Genomic DNA, 26,139 nt, shown 5'->3' on the forward strand with positions numbered 1-26,139 from the left:
CCTGTTTTATTGGCTCACACTGTGCCTCTTGGAACAGGTTTCCCCCCCATACTCTGCCCCTTGCTCATGCCTTTCACCATCCAGCATCCTTGCTGCTTTTGGAACTTGCCAAACACACCTCTCAGCTTTTGTGTTTGCTGTTCCTGGTGTCCAGAATACTTTCCTCTGAAATCCTCACTTGCTTCAGATCTATCTTTCTTTCTTTCTTTTTCTTTCCTCCTTCCTTCCTTTCTTTCTTTTCCTTCTTTTTCTTTTTAGAGCTGTACTCAAGGCACATGGAAGTTTCCAGGCTAGGGATCAAATTGAGCTACAGCTACTGGCCACAGCCACAGCCACAGCCACAGCAACTCAAGATCCAAGCTGCGTATGCAACCTACACCACAGCTCATGGCAATGCCAGCTCCTTAACCTACTGAGAGAGGCCAGGGATCAAACTCGGGTCCTCATGGATGCTAGTTGGGTTCATTACCACTGAGCCACGACAGGAACTCCCATATCTATATTTCAGTGTCACTTTTTAAGAGATTCCTTCCCAGACCACTTGATATAAAACTGCAACACCGGAGTTCACGTCGTGGCTCAGTGGTTAATGAATCCGACTAGGCACCATGAGGTTGCAGGTTTGATCCCTGGCCTTGCTCAGTGGGTTAAGGATCCAGTGTTGCCGTGAGCTGTGTTGTAGGTCGAGGATGCGGCTCAGATCTGGCGTTGCTGTGGCTCCAATTAGACCACTAGCCTAGGAACCTCCATATGCCGCAAGCGTGGCCCTAGAAAATGCAAAAAGAGAAAAAAAAGAAAGAAAGAAAGAAAGAAAACTGCAATACCCTCCACATATCCAATCCTTACTTTGGATTTTCCTCTACAGGCTAAACCTCATTTGGCATAATTTGTTTATTGTCCTACTCTCCTCTCTAGACTGCAAGCTCTATGAAGGTGGGGATTTTACTTTATCCCCTGCTGTGCCTGCATTCTTAGAGCAATGCCTGATACCTAGTAGGCACTTAAATATTTGTGGAAAGAAGAAATTACCTAACCTGGAAAGTTAGGTTAATCATGAGGTCATGGGCAGAGGAAGATAAATTTTTGAGGGGATGGCAGATAGTAGAATTCCTTCTCAATATTAGGTCTAAAGGGTGTGGCATATGGAAGTTCCCAGCCCAGGGGTCTAATTGGAGCTGCAGCTGTGGCCTATGCCACAGCCACCTTAATGCCAGATCCTTAACCCACTGAGTGAGGCCAGGGATGGAACCCGCATCCTCACAGAGACAGTGTTGGGTCTTTACTGCTAAGCCAGAATGGGAACTCCTAAAGGAACAGATTTCTCAAATTATCATTACATTTGGTGAATAAATACCCTATTTGTTGACAGAGGAAAAAGGAAGCCTTTGGAGTGAACTTTTTTTTTTTTTAGTTTTATTGAAGTATGGTTGATTTACAATGTTATGATAATTTGGGCGTACAACAAAGTGATTCAGTTCTACCTATACAACCCATCCATTTGTTTTTGATTCTTTTCCCATATAGATATCGGAGAATATTGAGTAGAGCTCTCTGTGTATATAGCAGTTTGCTATTGGCCAATCACACCATATACCCCTGTGTGCATACCCAATCCCAAACCCTTAAGTCTACAGGGACCAATTTCTTAAATCATCATTACACTTGATGAATAAATACCTATTTGTTGATGAAGAAAGGAAGCCCTAGGAGTGACGCACCATGAACAAGACCTTTAAAAAAAATTCAGAACTGACTTTGCAAGAAGTGACCAAAGGTAAAATGCACTAAGTCTTCAATGATATTTCACTGTTCCACTACATGTTTATTTCATTTCGTTTCCTTTCATGTTCCAGATAGGCAAGAAAACCTTCACAGACTGCAAGAACCAAACAATTTATTTCAAGAGGCATGTTCTCAGATGGTGAACTTAAATCAGCTGGTCAGTTACTCTGAGATTTTACTTCTCTGGGCCAGGTAGCAAGCGCCCCACCTCCACCTGGATTCAGAGCCTATCTTCTTCATTCTCGAGGTCCGCAGGAGGAAGTGAGTTCCAGAAGTTTCAGAGGATACAAAAGGAGTTAAGGGCAGGTCAGATGAACAGTCCCTGCATTTGCCTCTTTGTCCAAACAATACAGCCAGTGAATGCACGTGCCTGGTCCTCTTCTCCTCAGGGATGCTCAACAGCTGGGCTGTTGGAAAAGTGAAGTCTTGGGGCGGACTGTTGCCTTGAGCATGAGGGTGTGAATTTCTTCAGCTGGGCCTCAATATCTTCAGCTGGGGAGGAGTCTCGGTGTTTCCGGGGCACAGGATTTCCAAGTCGGGGCTTTCTAACTAATTTTTCCCACAGAGGCACCCCTAGGAAACTACTTGATACGAAGGAGTCCGGCTCCCTTGCATCAGTTCTCTATTTACCAGAAGGCAAATGTTCCGGCTTTGAAGGCAATAAACGGTGGCCCCAGGAGATCATGTCTGCTCTGGAGTCCGGCTTCCTGCTCTCGTGGTGTCAGGGAAAGCTCTAGGAGGTGAACGCAGTAGTCAACTGCTCATTCATTCAACAAATATTTACTGCGCTCCCGCTGAGTGCCGGGCACCGTCGGTGCCCCGAGGGCGAGAAGCAACTCATCCTAGATCCTAGTTCCTATTAACTCATCCTAGGTCCCCTAGATGCTCAGGCGTGCGGGGGGAGCGGACCCCACACTCCTTGGGAGTGCCTCCAGCGCAGCCCTCCCGACGCCCGCGGCGGGGAACCCGCCCCCCGGGATCCAGCCTCCCGGGCTTAGTCCGGGTGGGGAAGGCGGGAGTGAAAAAGCAAAACACAGAAAGGAAAAAACTGGACCCCAGGCTGTGCTGGGAAACTGCTCCCGGGAAGTGCGCTAGGCGGAGCCGGCCCCGGCCCGGGAGAGCGCGGAGCCCGGGGCGGGCGGGAGAGGCCGGGAGCCGGCGGGTCGGGGCGCGGAGGCGGCCTCGGCGGGAGGAGGGCGCGGCCGGCGGGAGGGGCCGGGGCGGCGCCGGGAGGGACGCGCACGGCGGCGCGGCCGCCTGGCCCAGCAGGTGACCGCGGGCCGGGGCTGGAGCCGGAGCGGATAGCCGGCGGCGCGGCGGGGAGACGGCGCGCGGGGCCGGGCGAAGTTTGCCGGAACATGGCGGAAGAGCCTGGGGCGCGCAGGAGCGCGGCGCGGCGGCGTCCGGAGCCCCGGGAGTTGTAGCCGCCGCAGCCGCAGCAGCCGCCGCGGGGCGAGGTCGCCGCCATGGCCCGTTGGATCCCGACCAAGAGGCAGAAGTACGGGGTTGGTGAGTGTTTGCCCCACCCTGCCCCCGACCCGGCCGCCGCCAAGTTAGCGCGAGCGGCCCTGCCCGGCGAAAAGTTGGGCGGCGGACGCCGGGCCAGAAGGTGCGCGCCTTCCCGGGACCGGGATCCGGCTCCCGCTGCCCGCGGGGGCGCGGGGAGGGCTCTGCTCCGGCTGCAGCCACCCCGGGGGCGGTGGGAGTCGGAACCCTCCCCGGGAGCCCCGTGTGGGAATTCATGCTGGCTTTGGGGGATCCGTATGGTTAAAAGGCAATCGTGCTCCGGAACTGGCAGTCCTGTCCCCCGAACCCAAAGCTGCAGCACTTTGCAGGGCAGAAACGTGCAAAACCCGGGCACCCAGTTCTGGTGCTCGTCCCCCTCCTCCCGGGCCGTGTGGTTTCATTCAGTACTTTGTAACCAGCGGAGGCCGGCAGAACGCGAGATCTGCTGGCTGCCCCAGTGCTTTCTGCCTTGCCTCTTAGGTTCTCTCGGAAGCCCGAAGTGAGGTGCTGGGGGTGGGCAGCCGCCCTCCTCTCCTTCCTCCCAGGCACTCCGATCCTGAGAGCAGTTGTTAACTGAACGCGAAACTCAAGGGGTGGTGTGGTGGTGATGGAAACGGCAGGAAGTGTGTGGCTTGGGAACGGGGGTGGCTGGCCCCCGGGGCTGGTTGTGCAGATACTCGTCCCCTACCAGAGTGTGTGTGGAGAGGGTTTCAGAACTGCCTTGTGATTCCCGATTCCGCTGTGGGATAAGACGAAGCCTTAGGAAAACTGTGACAGGTCCCGGGCTAGGCACTTGGCATTCATAACAGCGGTGCTGGAAGGCCCTGGGACGTGCAGAGGATTGATTGCTTTTCTGTTAGTTTCGATCCGAAACAGCGGCTGGGCGGGGTTTTGAACCAGGTGAAAAACCTTGGTCCTTCCACTAGTTAGCGAGGAATGAGGTTGCTAAGGTCTTGTGGGAGAGAGCTCTGCCTTTAGCCGGGCGATTACAATGGCCGTTAGGCTTGGGTGAGATTCCCTAGGATAAACACAGTTGTGTGGGTTGAGACTTTTATCACTTCCTCTCCAGGTCATTCATTGGGCTTGTTTGTAATTTAGTCGTCTGCTCCTCTCCCATGCTGCCCCCATTTTTTTTTTTTTCTCACCTTAGTGGTTACTGGGGAGAGGGTCCCTAAACCTATTCTATGCTTCGTGACCACTGTGTCAGTTTCAGAGATACTAGCATCTCTAGGTACTTTTTAACTCTGTATCCCTGAGTCAGTTACAAAAAACCAACTAACCCTCTCATATGTATTACTTTTGGATTGTGTTCCTTTATAAATAAGCAGATATGTGTGTATATAATAATGTGCATATAAGTACCTCTTTTTCCTCTGCTGCAGAAATTTTTTTCCTTTAAATTTCTTAGAGAATTCTTGCAGTCTTCTATGGGTATAACTCAGAAATGAGTGGATGTTGTTTCTTCTCCAGATCACCTCTTCCTGATTTGGTCATGAGATTTCGGACAGGGGCTCCTGATCAGATGCCAGTTAGTAAGTAGCCAGTAGTTGTGGAAGTGAGATGGAGTCAGTTCCTTTATTTGTGAGTGTTATTGGGAACTAAATCCCAAATTAAATTATATTTAGCAATGAGTAAATATATTTGCCTAATGAGTACTTACCACTTACAAAAAAGTGATCAATTCTAATTTTAACAGGATATAAGCTTTACAAAACTATTATGACTTTGGTAGTTAATGCAAACATAGCCTAAAAATATGGGTTTTATTGTTGTCATAGGAACAAGTATAGTATTTTCTCTTAAAAAATTGTTTTTTCCTGTTCTAGAGTCAGGTTACCCTGTTATATATCATCAGTCAAGAGATGTGAATTGCATTTCCAGGGCATATAGGTGGTGGCAAAATTGCCCCAGCATATAGCTTGGGAAATTTGTCACTAGACAATAGATGCTGATTAATCTGAATTTGACAAAAGGGCCCACTGTTAGGAGGATGAGCTGATGAGCTCAATCTCCTTTGTTTATTCCTAAAACACATGGTTGTTCATATCACCTCCTCTTCCTTGGCCTACAGGGCAAAGTCTAAACTGAGCCCGGTTTTCAAGGTTCTGATAATCCAGTTCAACGTACTTTTACGAACTGTGTCTCCCAACCGCTTTCAGTAACCCTCTGGCGCAGACGCCTCTCTCCTCCCTCTTGTGCAATATCCCATGGAGAGAGTCCCTCCTTTAGGACTTTGCTCCCCCGTGCTTGTCCCCTGTTCAGTGTGCCCTCCCACCTCTGCATCCCACGATCCAGCCTTTCACTCAGGGCTGGAATCCCCACCCACTGCCTCCTTCAGGTTTGGTGTTTACCAGACCTCACACCTTCACGCCGCTTCCTCACCATTCCTACATTTTATTACATATCCTTTGGTCCAGTGATTCAGAGGGTTATGGTTTTGTATCCTTGTGACTCAAGAGATATACCCAGCCTGGAGCATGCTTTCAGTAACTGCTTGTCCTTGGTTTTGGAGTGGTGTTCTAATCTCATGTCTTTGATGATTTAGTGCACCCCCCCATTAAGTTTTAGCATCTCATTCACTCCAATACGAGTTTTCTTTTGTTCTATTGGATGAGAGGAGAGCCGTCAGTCTGTCTTTATCTCTGCAAATGAAATATGCTGCTGAGAAAGCAGGCCTGGAATAGACGGACTTGTTTCAGTATAACTGGGAAGATTGGCTTCTTGGACTTGGGGTGGGGGTGGGGGTTTGTCACTTCTGAGCATCCGCTGGACAGATTTCATTTCTGGGTTGAAGGAAACCGTGAGATGGCTATTTTGAAGCATTTGAATGACTCACAGCTACTCTCCGGGAGGGTAGCACTGCGATCTCAGACTGAATTGTGCACAGGGAAGCTGGCAGTCTCCACCTGTCTTGGTGCCACTGTTGGCTGTCCCTGACAGCCTAGATTTTTCTACAGGGACTGGAATGCAATCTTCCCGGGCTTTCTTCATTCTTCAACTGTTGGCTCCACGTCTGGCGTTAGGTGGGCTTGAATGACCTATGAGAGGACCACAGACGTGCTTTAAACTTCTGGGCCAATAGTTGCCCTGGTGCCCAATGCTTAGGAACACGCGCTCTGCCGTATAGCCGCGGAAAGCTCTTCTGTCTCCCTTTTTCTTTCTTGTTTTCTTTTCCTTTATTCTTCCCTTCTCTCTCTAATTTTTTTCTGCTTGAGGATATGAGGATCACTTTTATTTAGATGCTAAGCAAACATGAGTGATAAATATCCAATCTTCTGATGATGAAAACATTTGAATCTGCTGAAAACATTTACATTTGCTCCGAACAAGCTATTTATATCAAGAATAGACCCCTATTGTGTTGATGATGGATTCTTTGCAACTCCTTCATTATTGTTTGTTGGAATTTGTCATATATATTTTTGTGACGTGATAAAAGGGACTTTGGGGGAATATTTGCTTCCCTGTTAGCTTTTCAACTATTTAGCTATGCTTGGCCCAGTTAGCCTAAAAACATTTAACTTTGTAGATTTTTAAATATTAGTTAAAAAACCGAAGCCAGATTCTCATAGCTGTTAATGTGTTCGGATGTGCTGTGGGCCCCGTCCTTTCTTGCTGCCGGCATCGGGTTCTATAGACCCCAGCTGGAGCAGTGGAACTGGGTTTCAGAGAGTAATGAGTTCAATTCTCTCTTAAAGAGAGGATCTTGGAGTTCCCGTTGTGGCTCAGCAGAAATGAATCTGACTAGCATCCATGAGGATGCAGGTTTGATCCCTGGCCGGGCTCAGTGGGTTAAGGATCCAGCATGGCCATGACCTGTGGTGTAGGTCGAAGACATGGTTCGGATCTCGCGTTGCTGTGTCTGTGGCTGTGGTGAAGGCTGGCAGCTGCAGCTCCAATTCAACCCCTACCCTGGGAACCTCCATATGCTGTGGGTGCAGCCCTAAAAAGACCAAAAAAGAAAAAAAGGATAAATGAAAGAGAGGAACTTGATGCCTAGAGAGGTAAAGTGAGTTGCTTCACACGACTTGCTCTTACCTTTTGGTTGCGTGAACCTGTTTGGCCATCAGGTTAAAGGTGCTCCCCTCCCACTCCCGTCTCAGAATAATGTTTTTAGCTGCATAAAGTCCAATATGAAGGATCGAAAATAAAGCCACCTGTGTTGAAATATAGCTGTCAAGATAGTTTTTCAAAACTTGTGATAGTGTAATATACATGGTTATTTATTTTTTTAATGGCTGCACCTGTGGCATATGGAAGTACCCAGGCCAGGGATTGACTCTGAGCTGCAACTGCAACCTACACCATGGCTGTGACAGTGCTGGATCCTTTAACTTACTTTGTGGGCTGGGGATCAAACCCATCCATGCCTCTGCAGCAACCTGAGCCGCTACAGTCAGATTCTCAACCCACTGTGCCACAGCAGGAACTCCTGTGGTTCTTTATTTAATGTGTAATCACTGCTGTACTTTTGAATTAGTGATTAGCATATATGATTTTTCAAGATATTTATAGTAACCGTAATAAGTTGTGAAAACACCTGTGATTTCAATTGCAGACAGCATTACCAGTATACCAGTAGTTTATTGCCTGTGGTGGTAATTGAAACAATGCTGAATGCCAGAAAACAGGTGTCATTTATTTTTCCTCTGAATTTGAACACAGAATAAGAATCCTTGGCTATAAAGATGGTAGAGCTAATTAGTTATAGAACCACAGTAAGCAGCCACAGTGATATTGTTCATCATATGTCTATATGAGAAACCAAGCTAGATATTACACAGTTGTAATGACTTGAAGAAGTCCTTGCCCTAATGCATTCATGTTCTCACAACACTGAGGCTGAGGTGGAATTCCCTGGTGGCGCAGTGGGTTAAGGATCCAGCCCTGTCACTCCTGTGGCTTGGGTTGCTGCTGTGGTGTGGGTTTGACCCTTGGCCTAGGAACTTCTTTATACCGCGAGTTTGGCCAAATAAAGGGCGGGGACACACACATACACACACACACAAAAACAAAAAACACTGAGGCTAAGAAAACAAGGACTAGAGAATGAATATTTATTATGCATTTACCTTGTGACAGGCACTGTTCTGAACTCTTATTTCAGGGTGTCCCAGGTACATGTGGTCTTGGAGATAACTTTTGGGGGGGCCATGAGATTAAAACTTTTTCAGTAATAATACTAGTATTTTATTGGCCTGTTGTCACTTCATTCTCTCCTAAGTGTATCATAGTATAGTTTCCCAGATGCTACATAAAGTGTGATGCAGGGGCAGACTGAATGCAGAGGCAGGTATGAGAATCCAACAGCCTTTTGTGAAGCCAGACACTAAAAGATACTTACAAATATGCAAAACAGTGCCACTCTTCTAAGTGCTTTTGTTTGGAAAAGTAGTTTTGATCTAAAAATATATATCTTTTTTGCAAGAATGTATTGAGTTTATTATGGTTACTTTGATTAACAAGTATTTTTAAGAATCCGACTGCAGGTTGCTCTGGAGTTGTAGCGTCAATCCCCGGCCAGGCACAGTGGGTTAAAGGATCTGGCATTGCCATAGCTGTGTTGTCCTGGCCCGGGAACTTCCATATGCCGTGGGTGCGGCCATTAAAAAAAAAAAAGGCAACAAAAATAAAACAGCAGTGTGTTGGATTCTGGCTTGATGTTGTTGCCTGTAAAGTCATTTTTCTCCACTGTAGAGGGAGGAAGCTGGTACCCAGCTGAAACTTTCTCTTCGACGTATGCAGATTCTTGTCGTTCGTGGTAGTTAATGTCCTATAAAGTCATGGTGAACACTGACTCAGTGCGTGTTGAACCATTGCTCTTAGGGGAAATACAACGTCAGGTTCCTGTGAGCCTCTGGTCATATTTTCATCAACTGATCAATATATAACCTTCATGTTATATACACATGTTATAACATCATGTTATATTTCATGTGTTTCTGTTTAATATTTAAAGTCCTTATTTACTACAAATCATTAATTCACTAACATTTAACTCATGGCCAATAGCAGTATGTGTAACTCAAGCCTGAATGAAGCTTATCTAACACACGTATTTTCTCTGTAAGGCAAATCACAGCCTTTTGGGGCTTGGCAACATGACATAGCAGGTTAGCAATAAAACTGGGGGGTCACTTAAATAGCAGAATCATTAACAAAAAGCACCAAGTGAGAAAAACATGACACAAAGGTTAAGACCCTGAAAAGGACTTTACAGTATGAGAACTGAGGCAAAAAGGTGGAGAGTCCCCTAACTGGCTTGTCACATTTTGCTGCTCTGCACACAATTGAGAATAACCTTGAAAGCACCAGGGGTGTTGATTTGGGGGTTACACGTAAATTTTAGTGAGTGGGAGAATTTGCAAATACCATAGAATCTGCAAATAGTGGGGATCAACCAGAGTTAGAGAAAAGAGAATTAAAAATGGAATCATAGAGTTCCTGTTGTGGCGCAACGGAAGCGAAGCTGACTAGGAACCATGAGTTTGTGGGTTCAGTCCCTGGCCTCGATCAGTGGGTTAAGGATCCAGCATTGCTGTGAGCTGTGGTGTACCTTGCTGATGCGGCTTGGATCCAGCATTGCTGTGCTGTGGTGTAGGCCGGCAGCTGTAGCTCCGATTAGACCCCTAGCCTGGGCACCTCCATGTGCCATGGGTGCAGCCCTAAAAAGACAAAAAAGACAGAAAAAAAAAAATGGAATCATGTCCTTGTATTATTTAGGTGTCAGTTTGAATAATCCCTCCTTAGAGCTTCCTTGGAACCCCAGCTGAAGGTACTACTGTCTTTGCCTTCCCTCTGCCTGGCCACGCCTCTCAGAGTCTCTCCTTTTCCCTAATTGTCCTATTTGTTTGAGTTTACTGTCTGTCTCCTAAACTGGAATGTAGAGTTATGGGGACAGGAACTTTATCCTTTTCATCAGTGTTCCCCAGCCCTGGGGACAGCACCTAGTTTGTGGTCAGCACTCAGTAAATAAATGTTGAAGGAAAAAATGAATGCTATCATTTACCTAAATTTGTCTTGTGTGCTCTAAGAGGGAATTTTCCCCACATTGTGGAATATTTTGCTCTATGCACACTTAAAAGCAGTAAGAAAAGGAACATTTAAAAAATAGATAAAATAGATTTTTGTTGCACCCTCGGCATATGGAAGTTCCTGGGCCAGCGATAGAACCTCTGCCACAGCAGTGACCTGAGCTGCTGCCGTAACGATGCTGGATCCTTAACCCACTGTGCCACAAGGAAACTCCTGCTTTTTTTTTTTCCCCCTTTGTTATTTGTGGAGGCTTCTCAGAGGAAGGTGCCTTGTAGGACTGGTTAGATGCAAAGAAAAGGCTTGACCACCTTGATGGCAAATACAGTTTTGGGGGTTCTGACTCACTGGATTACTGCTGTGTTGAGCATGAGCTGGAAAGGAAAGAAGATGCAATCTACTGGAAAAAAACAAGACATTTAAATTCATCGGGTACTTCTTATTACCAAAAAGGAGTCCAGGAGTTCCCTGGTGGCTCCGTGGGTTAAGGACCTGGCATTGTCACTGCTGTGACAGGGGTTGGATCCCAGGCCCGAGGACTTATGCATGCTGTGGGTGTGGCCAAAAAAAGGAGTTGAGATGCCTCGCAATAAGCTCATCTATCCTGTACACTGGGTAATTAAACAAAAAAGATAAGATAGCAAGTAACAAGGAGAAGAAAAGTAATTTAGAGTATCGGCCAGGACCTTTGAACAAAAGTAGTAGTTATGCAAAATTTAGTTTGTCCAAATTTACAGAAGGCTTGTTGTAGCTAGTGGTCAAATCAGCCATCATGTTAGCTGAAACTTTAATTTGTGCTTTCTCCTCATCTAAATTTTAGGAAACAAACCAGTGGGGTTTGAGGGTAAGGAACTAAATCTTAATGCAATGAATTTTTCCATAAAGGAAAAAAGTTCCAAGTTCTAGTTTTTTTTTCCCCCCCGGCAATACTCAGTATAATAATATAATACCTTTATACATATAAAATATTTTACTGTCAAAAGAATATGAAAAGATATATGGGTCAGAATCTCTTACAGCTCATTTCAGTTCTTCAAAATGAGTTGTAAGAGAATAGAATTATAATAGAATTTGACTCTTTTCTCTGGCCCAGGAACTTGACTGTGGTCACATGGTTTGTTTTTTACTAAATATTTCCAAGGAGGGAAAATCATTTTCTTCCTCATCAAGTAGGTAAACTCGCCCATGAAATGTCCACTGTGCATGGACATTAAAGGATATGAGAAATCCTCTGGGAGTCCCTTGACCTTGGTTTATAAGTAGCCTGCAGCATACCTCAGGAATAATAGAGCTGTGTTTTTAAGCTTAAAAAAAGTGCTTTTGAGATCAGGCTAAGGAATGCTCTTGAGTTAGAGATTTGGGTGGGCAAGGCAGAGCAAGGATGCTTGTGTTAATTTAATTTTTCCAGGGGATGTCCAGGCCACGCCTTCTCCGAGCCTGGGCCGCCCATCCGAGCTCAAAAGATTGTCTGAATTGCTGGCAGCCGCTTCTCCAATGCGAGACAAAAGTGAGCTTTGTCTTTTCACAAACCTCTGTGCCATTGCAAAGCTGCTGTTGTTTACACGGATCCACCTTACCGGACTGTGCCATTTTCTCTGACATCTCTACACCCCATGGGATTGTTCACAACCCCTTAAAGGAATGGGACCCCCAAGATGCCTTCTAGGAATCTTTTTTCTTTTTTTATTCACCCTGTGGCATATGGAGTTCCCGGGCCAGGGATCAGATCCAATCCAAAGTGGTGACCCACACCGCAGCTGCAGCAACACTGGGTCCTTAACCCACTGAACCAGGCTGGGGATTGAACCCTGCATCCTGGCACTGCAGAGACACTGCCGATCCTGTTGTGCCACAGTGGGAACTCCAAAAATCTTTTTTTTTTTTTTTGGTTTTGCCTGTGGCTGCAGGAGTTTGTGGGCCAGGGATTAAACCTGGCCGCAGCAGTGACAATGCTGGATCTTTAACCTCCAGGCGGCCGTGGAACTCCTCCCTCTAAGAATCCTGATCATCCATTTTTTGTCTTTTAAAACAACTCGAGGGAAGGAAATTGCAGCAGAGATTAATTGCATCTTGAAAATAGGTCTTTTATGACTCAAACAACGTGAGGAATTCTGTGTCCTACTGACTGGTTTGTTACCTGCGCATACCCACATGCATATTGGGAGGTAGGATGCACTGTATTTAATTTGTACTTTCTGTGAGCCTGGGACCAGAGGGCTCTCACCCCCCAGCCTTCCTGCCAGAGAGTTATAACAAGTCATATGTCTCAGCTGTAGAAATCTAACCGCTTTGCTCTTTTGTGTATAGCATCATAGAATGTTAAGAACTAGATTCTGTATGTATCACTTCTTGGCCAACACCTTCTTTTATTGGAAAAATATTCCCCAGAGGCATAAAATGACTTCACCAAGATCCCAGGGCTAGTAGCAAATGTGTTTTAACTTGCCTTCTAGCTGCTTCCGTTTTCTTCAGAAATCTGGAGAAAGCAAGTGTTCCCTGCCCCCCCGCCCCAGGGGCCGGTCTTTTTAGGGCTGCACCTGCAGCATATGGGGGTTCCCTACCTAGGGGTCACATTGGAGCTGTAGCCACTGGCCTACACCCCAGCTACAGCAGTGCTGGATTCAAGCTGCATTTGCGATCTACACCACAGCTCACGGCAACACTGTATCCTTAACCCACTGATTGAGTCCAGGGATCGAACCCGAATCCTCATGGATTCATGGATGCTAGTCGGATGTGTTTCCCCTGAGCCACAATGGGAACTCCCATCTTCTCACTTTTTACATTGAGATATGAATAACATGACATTTTTTTCAGGTATATGATTTGATATTTGCAAATATTGCAGAATGATCACTACAATAAGTCTGGTTAATATCAGTCACCAGAGTTACATATTACTTTCTTTTTTTTTAAATGAAAACTTAAAAAATCTACTCTTAGAAATGTTCACATACACAATATTATTAACTGCAGACACCATGCTGTACCTTGCATCCCCAGGATGTATTTATAACTGGAAATTTGTGCTTTTTGACCCTCCTTCACTAATTTTGCCCCCTCCACCCTCGCAACCACCAGTTTGTTCTCTGTATTTATGTTGTTGTTGTTTGTAGGTTCTACGTATGGGGAATATTATGTGCTACTTGTCTTTCCAACTTATTTCATTTAGCAGAATGATTTCATGGTCCACTCATGTTGTTGCAGATAGCAGGATTGCCTTCTTTTTTAATGGCTTTCCACCTTTTTGAGTTAGAATTTTTGTTTTCTTTAGGTAAATGTCCAGAAGTGGAATTTCTGGATCATGTGGTAGTTCTGTTTTTAACTTTTTTTTTTGAGAAAGCTTCATACTGTTTTCCTTAGTGGTTTCACCAATTTACATTCCCACCAACAGTGGTTGAGGTATCTCTTTTCTGCACATCCTTGCCAGTGTTTGTTATCTCTTTGTCATTTTGATAATTGCCTTTCTGACAGGTGTGAGGCGATAGCTCCTTGTGGTTTGCATTTGCATTTCCTTGATGGTTAGTGATGTCCAGCATCTTTGCATGTACCTCTTGGCCATGTGTATGTCTTCTCTGGAAAAAAAAAAGTCTATTTCCTGCCCATTTTTTAATTGGCTATTGTAGGGAGGTTTTCTTTCTTTTTTTTTTTTTTTTTTTTGTATATTGAATAGCATGAGTTCTTTACCAGTTTTGGATATTATCCTCTTATCTGATGTATGATTTACAAATACTCCATCTTTTGGTTGGTTGCCTTTTCATTTTGTTGATGGTTTCCGTTGCCGATAACCTTCCCCTTTCGAAGAGTTCTGGGAAGGAAGTGTGTTTGGAGGTTTGAGCCTGCAAAGTGGAAGTCACGCTGTGGGTTCCATGGTACTCACAGTGTCTCAGGCCAGCAACCGGCCCTGTGCCTTTGGTCCTTTGCAGCGTGGTGGTCACATGATGTCAAGCACAAAATTAATAAGAAGCTTGACATTCTCATGACATTATAGGCATGTTGGAGGATGAATGTCACTGTGGTTTACAAAGTGCTGATGGGTGAAGGGAGGGCCGTGTTTTGGTCACAAGGATTTTAAAACTGACCTGGAAGTGAGAGCAGGGGGACTTTTTTTGTAGATTCGTATTTTAAACAAAATGAGGAGGCCCTGGGCTTTGGGCCTCCTTCAGAACAGGTACAAAATAGCAGGTGCTTTTGCTCTTTGCGGTGTTAGGCAGACAGGCCACCCCTCAGAGCGTGATGGCATGATTCACTTTAGGTAATTTCCATCTTGCAGGATTCTGACACACAGTTTCTGGGAACTTACATGATTGTGTATATTTTCTTTCCCTTTTTTTTTTTTTTTTTTTTTTTTTGGTCTTTTGTCTTTTTAGGGCCGTACCCACGGCATATGGAAGTTCCCAGGCAACGGGTCTAATTAGAACTATAGCTGCTGGCCTCCACCACAGCCACAGCAACTCCTGATCTGAGCGGCATCTGTGACCCACACCACAGCTCACAGCAACGCCGGATCCTTAGCCCACTGAGCGAGGCCAGGGATGGAACCCGAAACTTAATGGTTCCTAGTCGGATTCGTTTTCACTGCACCGTGACGGGAACTCCGGTTGTGTATATTTTCTTAATCAGTGGATACTAGAAGCGTAAACATTGATCGTTCTTAAAAAGGGATCCTGAGGCTCAAAAATATTGGGAACTTTGGTATAATTGAAGTTCTAATGTGCTGGGTATTTTTTTTTTTCTTTAATGGCTGTACCCATGGCATATGGAAGTTCTTGGGCCAGGGAATAAATCTGAGTTGCAGCTGTGACCTACACCACAGCTGCAGCAACACTGGATCCTTTAACCCACTGTGCCAGGATGGGAATCAAACCCACCCTTTATAGCAACCAGAGCTGTTGCTATCAGATTCTTAACCCACTGCACCACAGTGGGGAACTCCTGGGTCTTTTTTTTTTTTTTTTTTTCTTTTCAGAGACACACCTGAGGCATATGGAAGCACTCAGGCTGACTTGGAGCTTACAGCTGCTGGCCTACACCACAGCCACAGCAAGGCCTCATCTGGGCTGAATCTGAGAGTTACATCACAGCTCATGGCAACACTGGATACTTACCCACTGAGTGAGGCTATGGATCAAACTCATATCCTCATGGGTACTACTTGGGTTTGTAACCCACTGAGCCACAATGGGAACTCCTCCTGTGTGTTACAATAATGTGTGTGCAGTTCACTATGATCTGAAAAACCAATTAAAATAGGTACAATCTTTATCAAATATTGATTAAAATAAAAAATGCACACATCCTCTGATCTAGCAATTCCATCTTGGTGTGTTGGTCCAAGAGATAAACTAACACATGTGAGGAATGATATATGGACATGATTATTCATCATAGCATTATTTATAGCAAAAACATAAACCCAGCTTAAATGCAAATCACTCGGGAACAGGCTGTTATTTATGACATATGCATACAATGGAATACTATACAGCTATTTAAAAGGATCAGACTCAGTGACAAAATATTTGCTAAGGATGACACTGGCATTCAGGGATTAAAAGCTGATCTCTTCCAAAAACAGTGTTGGGCCAGTTGATGCTCTGTATTAAGATACTGGTCTCCTACTTAATGCCATATAAAAATTGTCTAAAAGATAAAATAGTGAAGCTTTCAGAAGAAAGGATAAGAGAACATTTTGACCTTGGAGTAGGCAGAGAGTTCTTAAGAAAACACACACACACACAAACTAACTTTAAAAGAAAAAAAATACACTCAATTGTATTAAAAGTAAGAACATCTATTCAGGAGCTCTCCCTGTGGCACAGTGGGTTAAAGATCCAGTGTTGTCTCTTTGATGACAAAGGTTAGATCCCTGATCACCTGAATGGGTTAAGGATCTGGCATTGGTGTAGCTGTGGTGTAGGTCGCTGCTGTGGCCTGGATTCCCTCCTTGGCCAGGGAGCGTTCATATGCCATAGGTGTGGCCAGAAAACAAAAAACAAAGAAACCCAAGAACAAAAGGAAAAACTTCTCTCCACTGAAAGACACCTTTAAGATAGCCCATGGAGTAGAAAGACGACAGTCTAAATACATATACACATTTGACCCATAGATCTATTGTGATTATATAAAGAACTACAAATTAATAAGACAATAATAACCCAATAGAAAAATGGCAAAAGATCTGAATAGACACTTCACAAAAAAATGATACCCAAAATCCAGTGAATATTTGGAAAGGAACTGATCTCTGTTTGTCCTCACAGAGATGTAAATACAGTGCTAGAGAATTATACTCCCACCAGCAGGACTAAATTGGGAAAAAAAAAAAAAAAAAAAAGACCCACCTCAAACCTCAGAAACAGGAATTCCAACTGTTGGCAGGATATGTGGCCATAGGAAGCCTCATCGTGCACTGGTGAGAGTGTAAATTGGTTCAACCGCTTTGAAAACCTGGTTAGTAGTTCCTAGTAAAGTTAGACATATACCTACCCTGTGACCCAGCAGTTCCACTCTTAGGAAATGAAAAATTTCCACAAAAAGTCTTTTGTAGACAGTTGTTACACTATTAATTGGAAATGATACACACTCCTGTCAACAGGTGGATGGCGTATACATTACAGCTTCTTCCCACCAGGAAATACTACAAGACAGTGAGGAGTGACTGTACATGTACGTGAAAAAATACAGGTGAATCTCACAAACATGAGGCTAAAGTGAACGCAGGCAGACACAAAAGAGTCCATACTGTGTCATTCGATTCCTGTAAATACCAGTGCAGGCCAAGCTAGCAGCTTTTACAGGTCTGGATAGTGGTTGCCCTAGATGTCTGTAGGGTAAAGGGTGGCGGCTGTGCTGGAAAGGAGGATGAACAGGGCACTTGGGTTGTGGGTAATACTTGTTCTCTGTCTTGATCTGGGTACTGGTTAGGTGGGTGCACTCGGTTTATGGAAAACTTAGTGAAACGTACATGGATGGTAAGTGCACTTTCTGTATATCATGACACTTAAATTGAGGAGTTCCTGTTTTGGCCCAGCGGAAACGAATCCGACTAGGAACCATGAGGTTTCGGGTTCGATCCTTGGCCTTGCTCGGTGGGTTAATGATCCGGCGTTGCCCTGAGCTGTGGTGTAGGCTGCAGATGCAGCTCAGGTCTGGTGTGGCTGTGGCTGTGGTGTAGTCTGGCAGCTGTATCTCCAATTAGACCCCTAGCCTGGTAACCTCCATATGCTGTGGGTGCAGCCCTAAAAAAAAAAGAGGCAGCTCTCTCACTATTTTATGGTCTATTTCCAAGATATATTTGAATAATTAAGGCAAGATGCAAAAAGTGTGTATGTTATTAATTTCATCCACTAACCAAATATGTACCCTCTATGTGTCAGGCACTATTCTAGGCACTGAATGCAATAGACCAAGAAGAGTGTATGTTGCTGTGTACTTGTAAATACTAGATTATTTCTGAAAGTGTGCAAAAGAAATTGTCCGTTAATTATGTCTTGGAAGGGAATGGTGTAGAGAGAAGAGTGGAGAGAGTTTCCATGAAATATTTTTGCACCTTTTCAAGGTTGCGCAACGTGAATGGATTACCAAGTTAAACAAATAAATTGAACATAACAATCCCATTACCAATTTAATTTGTGAGCTAAAGGCAGTAGCTGTTGTCACTTGCTTTAGAGACCCAGCAACTGAAACAGACTAATTTTGGTGGTTTGCCCCAAATCACACAGGATGTCTCAGCTGGGTTTGGCGAGTAGGCCTTCCACCCTATTATCTCAGACTACGCTGACTCTTGCATATTCTAGCAAAAGTCTAACTTTGTACCTTCCTGTCTTCTTGATGACCATCTTTAGCTTAGTACACTTTGCTGTCTACCGTTCAGTTAATTACTTATGACACATTCTGGCTCTGCTTATAATCAAAACCCAAGATTTTGCTTCAGTGAGGGGCACCCATGGAATTTTCATGTTTATACTAGTCTCATCTCTTTATTGTCCTAAAATATAAAACTTGTGGCATCCTATCTTATTTTGATTTGCTGGTGGTTTTTAGGATCTAAATGGCCCTTTTAGGGTGGGTAAACTATTAGTCTCAGACTTTGACGTCTTTATCTGTTTGGAGACAATAAAATATGTCACTGTCTTATTTTTTTTTTTTTTTTTTTTTCTTTTTTGGCCACCCTGCGACATATGGCGTTCCCTGGGGCTGGGATCAGATCGGAGGGGCTATTGTGACCTAAGCCGCAGCTGCGGCAATGCTGGATCCTTATTACCTTACTCACTGTGCTGGATTGGGGATCAAACCTGTGTCCCTTCGCTCCCAAGCAGGAACTCCTGTTACTGTCTTATGTGGTAATTGACATTCCAGGGCCTACACAAGACTTCAAAGTATTTCACCAATGAAACAGAACGTTTATATATAATTACTTCTGTAGTGTTAACGACATCACTAAAGGTATGCCTTTAAAAACGTGAATCATATTGTGAGCTACTGAAGAAGATGGAGATACAATGATAGATTTGCTCAGGGATACACAATAAGCTAACATCAGAACCATGGTTCTACTTAGAGTCCTGCAGACCATAGCACGTGCCTTGTGGCCAAGCCATGCCTAAAATGAGAATTGTTAAGGTAGATGCAAAAGCCATTGGCTGCAGAGTGAAGGTTTGGAGAGCAGCTTCTTGTGTGGTTTGGAAGTTCAAAGTCCACATCTAGTAACTTTTATTACTCTTTGCCTTTGTGAAGTCACGGAAGGCTCTCAGCCAAATGAGAAGGTGGGAATAAGATTAGCACACTTCCTGGTCCAGTGGGCAGTATGCAGTCATTATCTGAAAGCCTGCTGGGGGGTGGGGGGGCCTGTTTGACAGGAGGCTGGCCTGGCCCTCAGGGGCCCTTGGTACATGCAGAGGAGGCTTGATTCCTAAGTAGGTAAGATTGGCTCGCTCGGAACCCGTCCTCAAAGGTCCAGACTAGATTCTAGTATATTTCCAGTTTCAAAGCCGTATGGCTGGACATGGCCTGGTCTTGCAGGAATCTCCATGGAACATGTTTGCATTCCTAGGGGTCTCCGTGTCCTGGGACTTTTGCCTCTGTTCCTATACTTTTAGGGTAGTTCTCTCTTACTGGCTCAGAATAGTCTGGGAATCCTACGAGGTGTAAATCAAGGAATTTTCACACATAACTTACCAGGCTAATTAACCTGAATGTTCTGAATGAGGCCAACTGGAATTTGAATCTGTACTCCCTGTGACCCTTCTCTGAGCACCCACTATGCTCCAGGGGTCATGGGGCAGTTGTGAGGATTATATAAAATAAGGAATGTATAGAAAATACATGTAGAGGTGACAGGGGCTTCGTGAAGGCTGGATGCCTTCACTTGGCCTGACAAGAGTGCCACAAAATCCATCATCTGCAGCCTCGAGAACTCAGAGACATTTGTGACCAGGAGCTCTGGGCAGCTGTTTCTGGTCCTACCACGCAGGTGATCAGAGCATCTGAAAACGGGACTCCATGGAGCGCGGAGTCCTGAATGATGACCTTATGGGCCCATAACCTCCCTTAAAGAAGACTGGCCCCTATTTGAGTCGCAGAGTTGTCTGCATTTGAATACTCTGGAATCATTTTTCAAGAGGAACCTTCCATGCTCCGGGAGAGGCTGGTTCCCGCTTCATCTTCGGCCACGTTGAGGCTTGTCACTCAAGCTTGTTGTCAGACTGTTTGATAGCTTCAGGGAGGTCTCTTTGTAAGCTCACAGATCAGAAATGGTGTGGGTCTGTGGAAGAATTCTTTTCATGTTCGAGCTCTGATCTGAGCCAAGAGCCTTAGAAATTTTGAATCTCTATTTCTCTCTCTCTCTTTTTTTTTTTCCTTGAATTAGATGGGAGTCTGCTTGCTCAGTTCAGATGTGAGCACATGACTTATTTCAGGAGCAAATGGCCCACTCCTTGAAGCAAACCATAATCCCATCACCTTTCTCTTTGGGTGGCATGTTGATTCTGATATAATGCAGATTTTAGACCAGGAAAACAGAGAGCCCCTCATTTGATGCCCAAAGGACTGAATTTTTAAGGACCAGATCAGAGTGTATTGGGAAGGGAAGTCTGAACAGGTGGACTTTTGCTTTCATGGGTTTTCTTTTTTCCCCGTTTTTATTTTTTAGGTTGATTTCTTTTAGATCCCAGTGGGCAAAATTCCATGGTGAGGAGGCTTTAGCTACCAGTTTATAAAGCTTTAGGAAAGTACAGCACCTCTGTGGTCCTATCTTCCTAAAACTGCTCCTATCAAGAAATGACAGATGGAGGAAATATAAATGATATCTAAAGCGAAACATGTGTTCCGCCCTAATACATCTTTATCTTCCTGCTTTTATCAGCAGCCTTGAATGACGGGGTTTTATTCTTGGGGAAGATTAGACAGCTTGTTTTCTTGCTTAAATAGTCACTCTGCCATGTTCTTTTGTCTGCCTTTGTTCTGAGAATTTCTTTTAGTTTTTCTCACCACGTGTTTGGTTTCAGCTTCAGGAATTACCCATTTCACAAAAGTCACTTGTTTTTTTTCTGTTCTGGGGGGCATTTAGGGTTTGGTGGAGTGATGGGGGGAATGAAGCCAACAGAGGTACTGAAACCAGGATTAGGAAGCTGGGCTTGTGTTTCAGTGTCTGTTACAGACCCAGTCAAGGGGCTTGGCTTCTTTAGCATAGTCTTTCCGTCTGTAAAGCAGAGATAGTATTTTCTACCTTCTAGATTCTCAGTGTGGAGAATTAGCAATTTTTGAATTATTCTGCAAGTAAAGCATTGCCAGTAAGGCCACCTTCATGGACCCCAAAATGTCAGGCTCTAGTGTTGACATGCCATTGAACTTTCTGCATGAAGACAGAAAAAGCTTTGGGGCCAAGAAACCTGTTTCTCCCTGGCGTTTTCCTTCACATGCCAATTGTAATCTGATAGTTTTCCTTCTAACGTCTTGGTGGCTTTTATATTTCTCTTAGGGTTGTTCAGTGACCCATGACATGGAGGAACTAATGCTCACCACTTGACAGTGAACTTGTGATCTTGTTCATCTGGTTTCTGGTTCTGAGATTTTTCCTCTAATGCCCCCAGTCATTTTCCCCAAAGGCTTAAAGGCAGATCAGGTTTAACAGGGGGTTGAGTGTGGTTTGAAGTGTGAATCTGATGTTGTCAGATCAAAGTTGAATACCTGTGTTTAATCCCTGGCTTTCTCTTCTTTTATTGGCATTTGGATCTAGCGAAGGTTGATGCACACACTTGCCGGATCGATGCCTTGAGCAGGCTTCCAGACTTAAGTCCTCTTGGTGCTGATTCTGTTGTCAGGGCCCAGATCTGCTGGGGGAACTCGTGGGTTAGCGGACTTAGAATTGTAGGTAGCAGGCTCATGGAAATAAGCATTCACCAGGTGCATATCAGGTAGCCAACTGAGGAGCAGGGCTGTGGCTGTCACTTGGAAGGACCCAGAGAAGTGGACACAGGTCTCATACATGGGAAGTTTACAATGCATTAAAGGACCCCAATGTATGAAGCCAAAAATGACTGTAATAAAAGGATGAACATAAAGAGGGGGGCAGAGAAGTACATTTTGGTTTCCAGGATTTCAGGGAAGCAGAGGTTGTCTTAATAGAGGGAACTGGGTTTCAGGGAAGAAGATGAACTCGATGGAGGTGGACATTCACGTTTGGAAAGGAGGGGATGTCATTTAGCATGAGTGCTGGCTGCAAGGCAGGTCCTGGTGGCTGCTGGAGGAGGAGGAAGATGTCGTTTTGGCTGGAGCGAAGGCTGAGTAAAGAGGAAAAGGGAGTTTGCATCATGGTGCAGTGGAAACGAATCTGACTAGGAACCATGAGGTTGCAGGTTCCATCCCTGGCCTCACTCAGTGGGTTAAGGATCTGGTGTTGCTGTGAGCTGTGGTGTAGGTCTCAGATGCGGCTCAGATCTGGCATTGCTGTGGCTGTGGCTAGGCTGGCTGCTTGCTGTAGCTCTTATTTGATCCCTAGCCTGGGAACCTCCTATGCCACAGGTGCAGCCTTAAAAAGCGGAAAAAAAAAAAAAGAGAGAGAGAAGAGGGAAATGGTGTAGATTATGCCCAGTTATCTGGGGGGCCTTGTTTACCTTGATGTTTTTTTTTCTTCCTCCTGAATGCTGCAGTGGTGTGCTGGCAAACAAGCTCTCTAGGAAAACCAAAAAGGCCCTAATGTGTAGCATCTGCCAATGTCTGTGGTGTAAACACTCCCACTGTGGCCAGTTTCAAATGACCAGTGAATTGGCAAAGAGCCCTCCAGATTCTTGAAAAGTTCACAGTTGTACATGCCAGTACAAGCACACTGTTGCACAGCCCAGGTTAGTGCCTGTGGACAGATGGGCATCCTTGTACCTGTCTGGGCACAGCCGCTGCAGAGGACCTGGGGAAAGGTCTAGGTTGGCGTCTTCCACAGCTTTTTGACTCCAGCAGCCATGAGGATGGGTGCCTGGGTGGGTCCAGCTTCTCAGGAAGGCCATCCTGTAGTCTGGACAATGACGTTAAGTCTTGGCCCAAAGAAAGTAGTAGAGTCCAATCCGATTCCCTGTCTGGGGAATTTGAGCAAAGGAATCTCAAGCTTTTGCCACAGAGGCGAGAGCTCAAAGGATGTCATTTGAGAGGGCTGAATCCGTGGCCGATTGAAGTCCCATGGCAGCCAAAGTTATGAATGAGAAAACCATATGGAAACTGAGGAAGCTGATTGATAGAAGGAAACAGGTGTGGAGAGAAACCCTTCCCCCTCTTGCAGGGGTGGGGGTGGGTGGGTGGAGTGTCCAGGCCCTAGAACTGACCTTATTCTCAGCAGCTTTGCAGTCCCAGGTCTCAAACACACCTTTTCCCCGGGGGTAACCTGAGAGGGTCTCTGTTCCTGGCCATGCCATGACCTAACTCGAAAAGTTTATATGGCCCCTCAGAGTACCTTGCAGAACTTTCTGAGAATACCGCCAAGCTCTTAAGAGCAAAGGGCAGATCATGTGTCTCTGATTGAGGTTTCCCATGTGCCCTTGCTCTGTATTTCTTTGCACGCCCTCCCTCTCTTCATTCCTCCCAAATGGCTTGTCGATAGTATATATATTTTTTCATTTCAGCAGGACTGGTTTGGCATCCATGATTTTGAAAGAATAGCCAATAGGATGTTTGTGGGGGGCGGGGGTGTGCATGGGGGTGGTGGTGCTGGCACTCGCCATGGTAGAAAACCAGGAGCAGATCGGAGCCATTAGCGGTAGGGAAGGAAAAGGAATTCTTTATTTGCTGAGGGCGTCTGGTGAGTGGGTGTCTGCGAAGATGAAATGCCATTTGAAAGAGGCTTGGGGCAAATTTCAGCCTTCACCCTGTCTGATGGTCTCACCACACGCAAATTTGTGAATAATTAAGTTGTTAGGAAGGCCAAGGCAGGCTTCCTGTTTTTGCCCAGAGGCTTGTCAGTCATGAGAGCAGCTACCCTGGGAGTGCTGTGGTCTAGGATGATAGTCTGTCATTGTGAGGGACAGGTCGGGTCCTCTCTTTCTAAGGGAATGTTGCAGAGGGAGGAGCTGCTGGGGAAGTGGGGGGGAGGAGGGACCCCTTGGGATCAAGAAATGTGATTCTGTTTAGAACTCTGTCAGCTAACCAGCTGTTTGACCTTAGGTAAGTTGTTTCTTTGGGGCTTCAGTTTGCTCATCCATAATGAAGGATTTTGCCAAGAGGGTTTTAACTTTTTTTTTTTTTTTTTTTTGTCTTTTTAGAGCTCTACCAGTGGCATATGGAGGTTCCCAGGCTAGGGGTTGAATTGGAGCTGTAGCCACTGGCCTACACCACAGCCACAGCAACACCAGATCCGAGCCGCTTCTGCGACCTACGCCATAGCTCACAGCAACACTGAATCCTTAACCCACTGAGCAAGACCAGGGATCGAACTTGTGTCCTCATGGATACTAGTCGGGTTCATTAACCGCTGAGCCATGATGAGAACTCTGAGAATTTTAACTTTTTGTTTGGAAATTAGGCTTCTTTGAAAGTCCAGTGAGAGCTCTGGATGCTTTCTGGAGAAAATGGTGCATAGGCATGCAGATAAGCGTTCACGCACAGTTTTAGGAAGTTTGTAAATCCCTAGAGACTCGGGGACTCCAGATTAAAAAGACGCCCTGCATTGGCTGATATCTGAGCTTTTCTTTTGCTTTTAGGGCCGCACCTATGGCATATGGAAGTTCCCAGGCTAGGGGTCATATTGGAGCTGCAGCTGCCAGCCTACACCACAGACATAGCATTGTGGGATCCAAGCCATGTCTGCAACCACAGCTCATAGCAAGACTGGATCCTTAACCCACTGAGAGAGGCCAGGGATTGAACCCACATCCTCATGGATAGTAGTCAGGTTCATAATCTGCTGAGCCATAACAGGAACTCCTGAGCTTTTTTTTTTTAATCTCTTTAGCCTTTTTCTAAGACTGTGGATCCTGGAAGGAACCAGGACAGTCAGCAAGGCCCCTCCTTTCTGTCACAGTGAGAGACAGAAACACTTCAGACAGAGGAAGACTTAGACAGCAGGGGAACCTTGTCTGTTTTCCTCAAAGAATCTGTAACTTCTTGGAGTGTGTGTCCTAAGCGGGCAGAAATAGTCTATTTAAAGTGTATATGCTATAATGTCAGGTAGTGTTAAGGGCCATGAGAATTTTGATAAAAGATTTTAGTACAGAGTGATGGGGAGGCTGCCCTGGTTTAGTGGGGGTGAGCCAAAGTCGCTTCTCTGAGGAGGTGACATTTGGGAAGAGATCTGCATTCAAGAAGCCATGCAAATCTAGGGTAAGAACAGCTCAGGCAGAGGGTTACACAACTGAGGCGCAGCATGGAGGGTTAGGGGCTGGAGCCGAGTGAGGGCGGGGTGGGGGAGTGGTAGGAGGGAGTTGGAGGGGTTCAGGTGTGGGTAGTTCCATGTTCACTTGGAAAATGACTGGAACTATCTCGAATGCCATCTCCTAATGATGGGTTATGCATGAAGCCATCCCTTCATTGGGTAAGTTTTGTTCGCTACCCACAAAGGGCAAGGCTGAGAGCTGTGGAGTTAGACAGTGGTCCTCATACCTGCTGTGTGTCGGTAGCACCCGGACAGCTTTCTGAAGGTGAAAGATCCAGAGCTCCAGGGTCAGACTCTCCAGGAAGGGAAGCCCAGGTCTCTGTTGTGTTTTGTCTCCACAACTTCCCAGGGGATTCTGATAAGCAGTTGCTGGACCTGCCTTGGGAGTAAGCACTGTTGCAACAAGGCAGCCAAATCTTTAGGGAGCTTATGGTGGGGCAGAGGGGGTAGGATGGTGCTCGAATTGTTGCACGTTCATGGGAGAATGTTTCATAAGAGAAGTACAAAACGTGCTAACGAGGGTTTCAGAAGAGGAAATGAATACTTTTGGAGAGGACAGGGGACCCGGTGAAGCCAGTTTCTTCACCCATGAAACGAGGGTGATATCGGAGTAGACCGCAGAGGGGGTGTAAGGTCAAAGTGAGTAAGTGCCTGAGAGCTTTCCAAACAGGATCTGGCAGGTGCTCAGTAAATGTGACCACTTATTGGAGTTGGGAATTAAAGAATGGTTAGAATTTCCGAAATATAAAACACCATCTATATAGTTTATCATCTAATAAAGAGTTTTAAAATAAAGCTTCCACGCACACTGAAGTATTGGAACAATTGGCCAACGGGGACCTGCCATACAGCACAGAGAACTCTACCCAGCATTCTGTGATAATCTATATGGGAAAAGAGTCAGAATGGATGTGTGTATATGGATGTTGGGTCACTTTGTTGTACAGCAGAAATTATCACGG

At 45.4% G+C, this 26,139-nt stretch overlaps 1 protein-coding gene across 2 annotated transcripts in view; it reads left to right on the forward strand.

Moving 5' to 3' along the window:
* Positions 1–3,049: 3,049 nt before the first annotated feature.
* The window catches only part of DOCK5 (dedicator of cytokinesis 5), a 238,966-nt gene continuing 215,876 nt past the window's right edge, over positions 3,050–26,139 (forward strand). The window contains exon 1 of one of the 2 annotated variants that reach the window (XM_084997723.1): positions 3,050–3,291. In XM_084997723.1, the coding sequence (XP_084853849.1) occupies positions 3,249–3,291 (43 nt within the window). In that variant the 5' untranslated portion in view covers positions 3,050–3,248. Of the gene's footprint in view, positions 3,292–4,763; positions 4,821–26,139 lie in introns of those variants that run through there. The other variant, XM_084997722.1, reaches the window with a different exon arrangement.

This window comes from Sus scrofa, chromosome 14 (assembly GCF_054392235.1).
Source record: "Sus scrofa isolate SSC_HxYL_T2T_F1_AM1 chromosome 14, Sscrofa_HxYL_maternal_Yorkshire_Landrace_v2.0, whole genome shotgun sequence".
In the NCBI taxonomy this organism is placed as follows: domain Eukaryota; kingdom Metazoa; phylum Chordata; class Mammalia; order Artiodactyla; family Suidae; genus Sus; species Sus scrofa.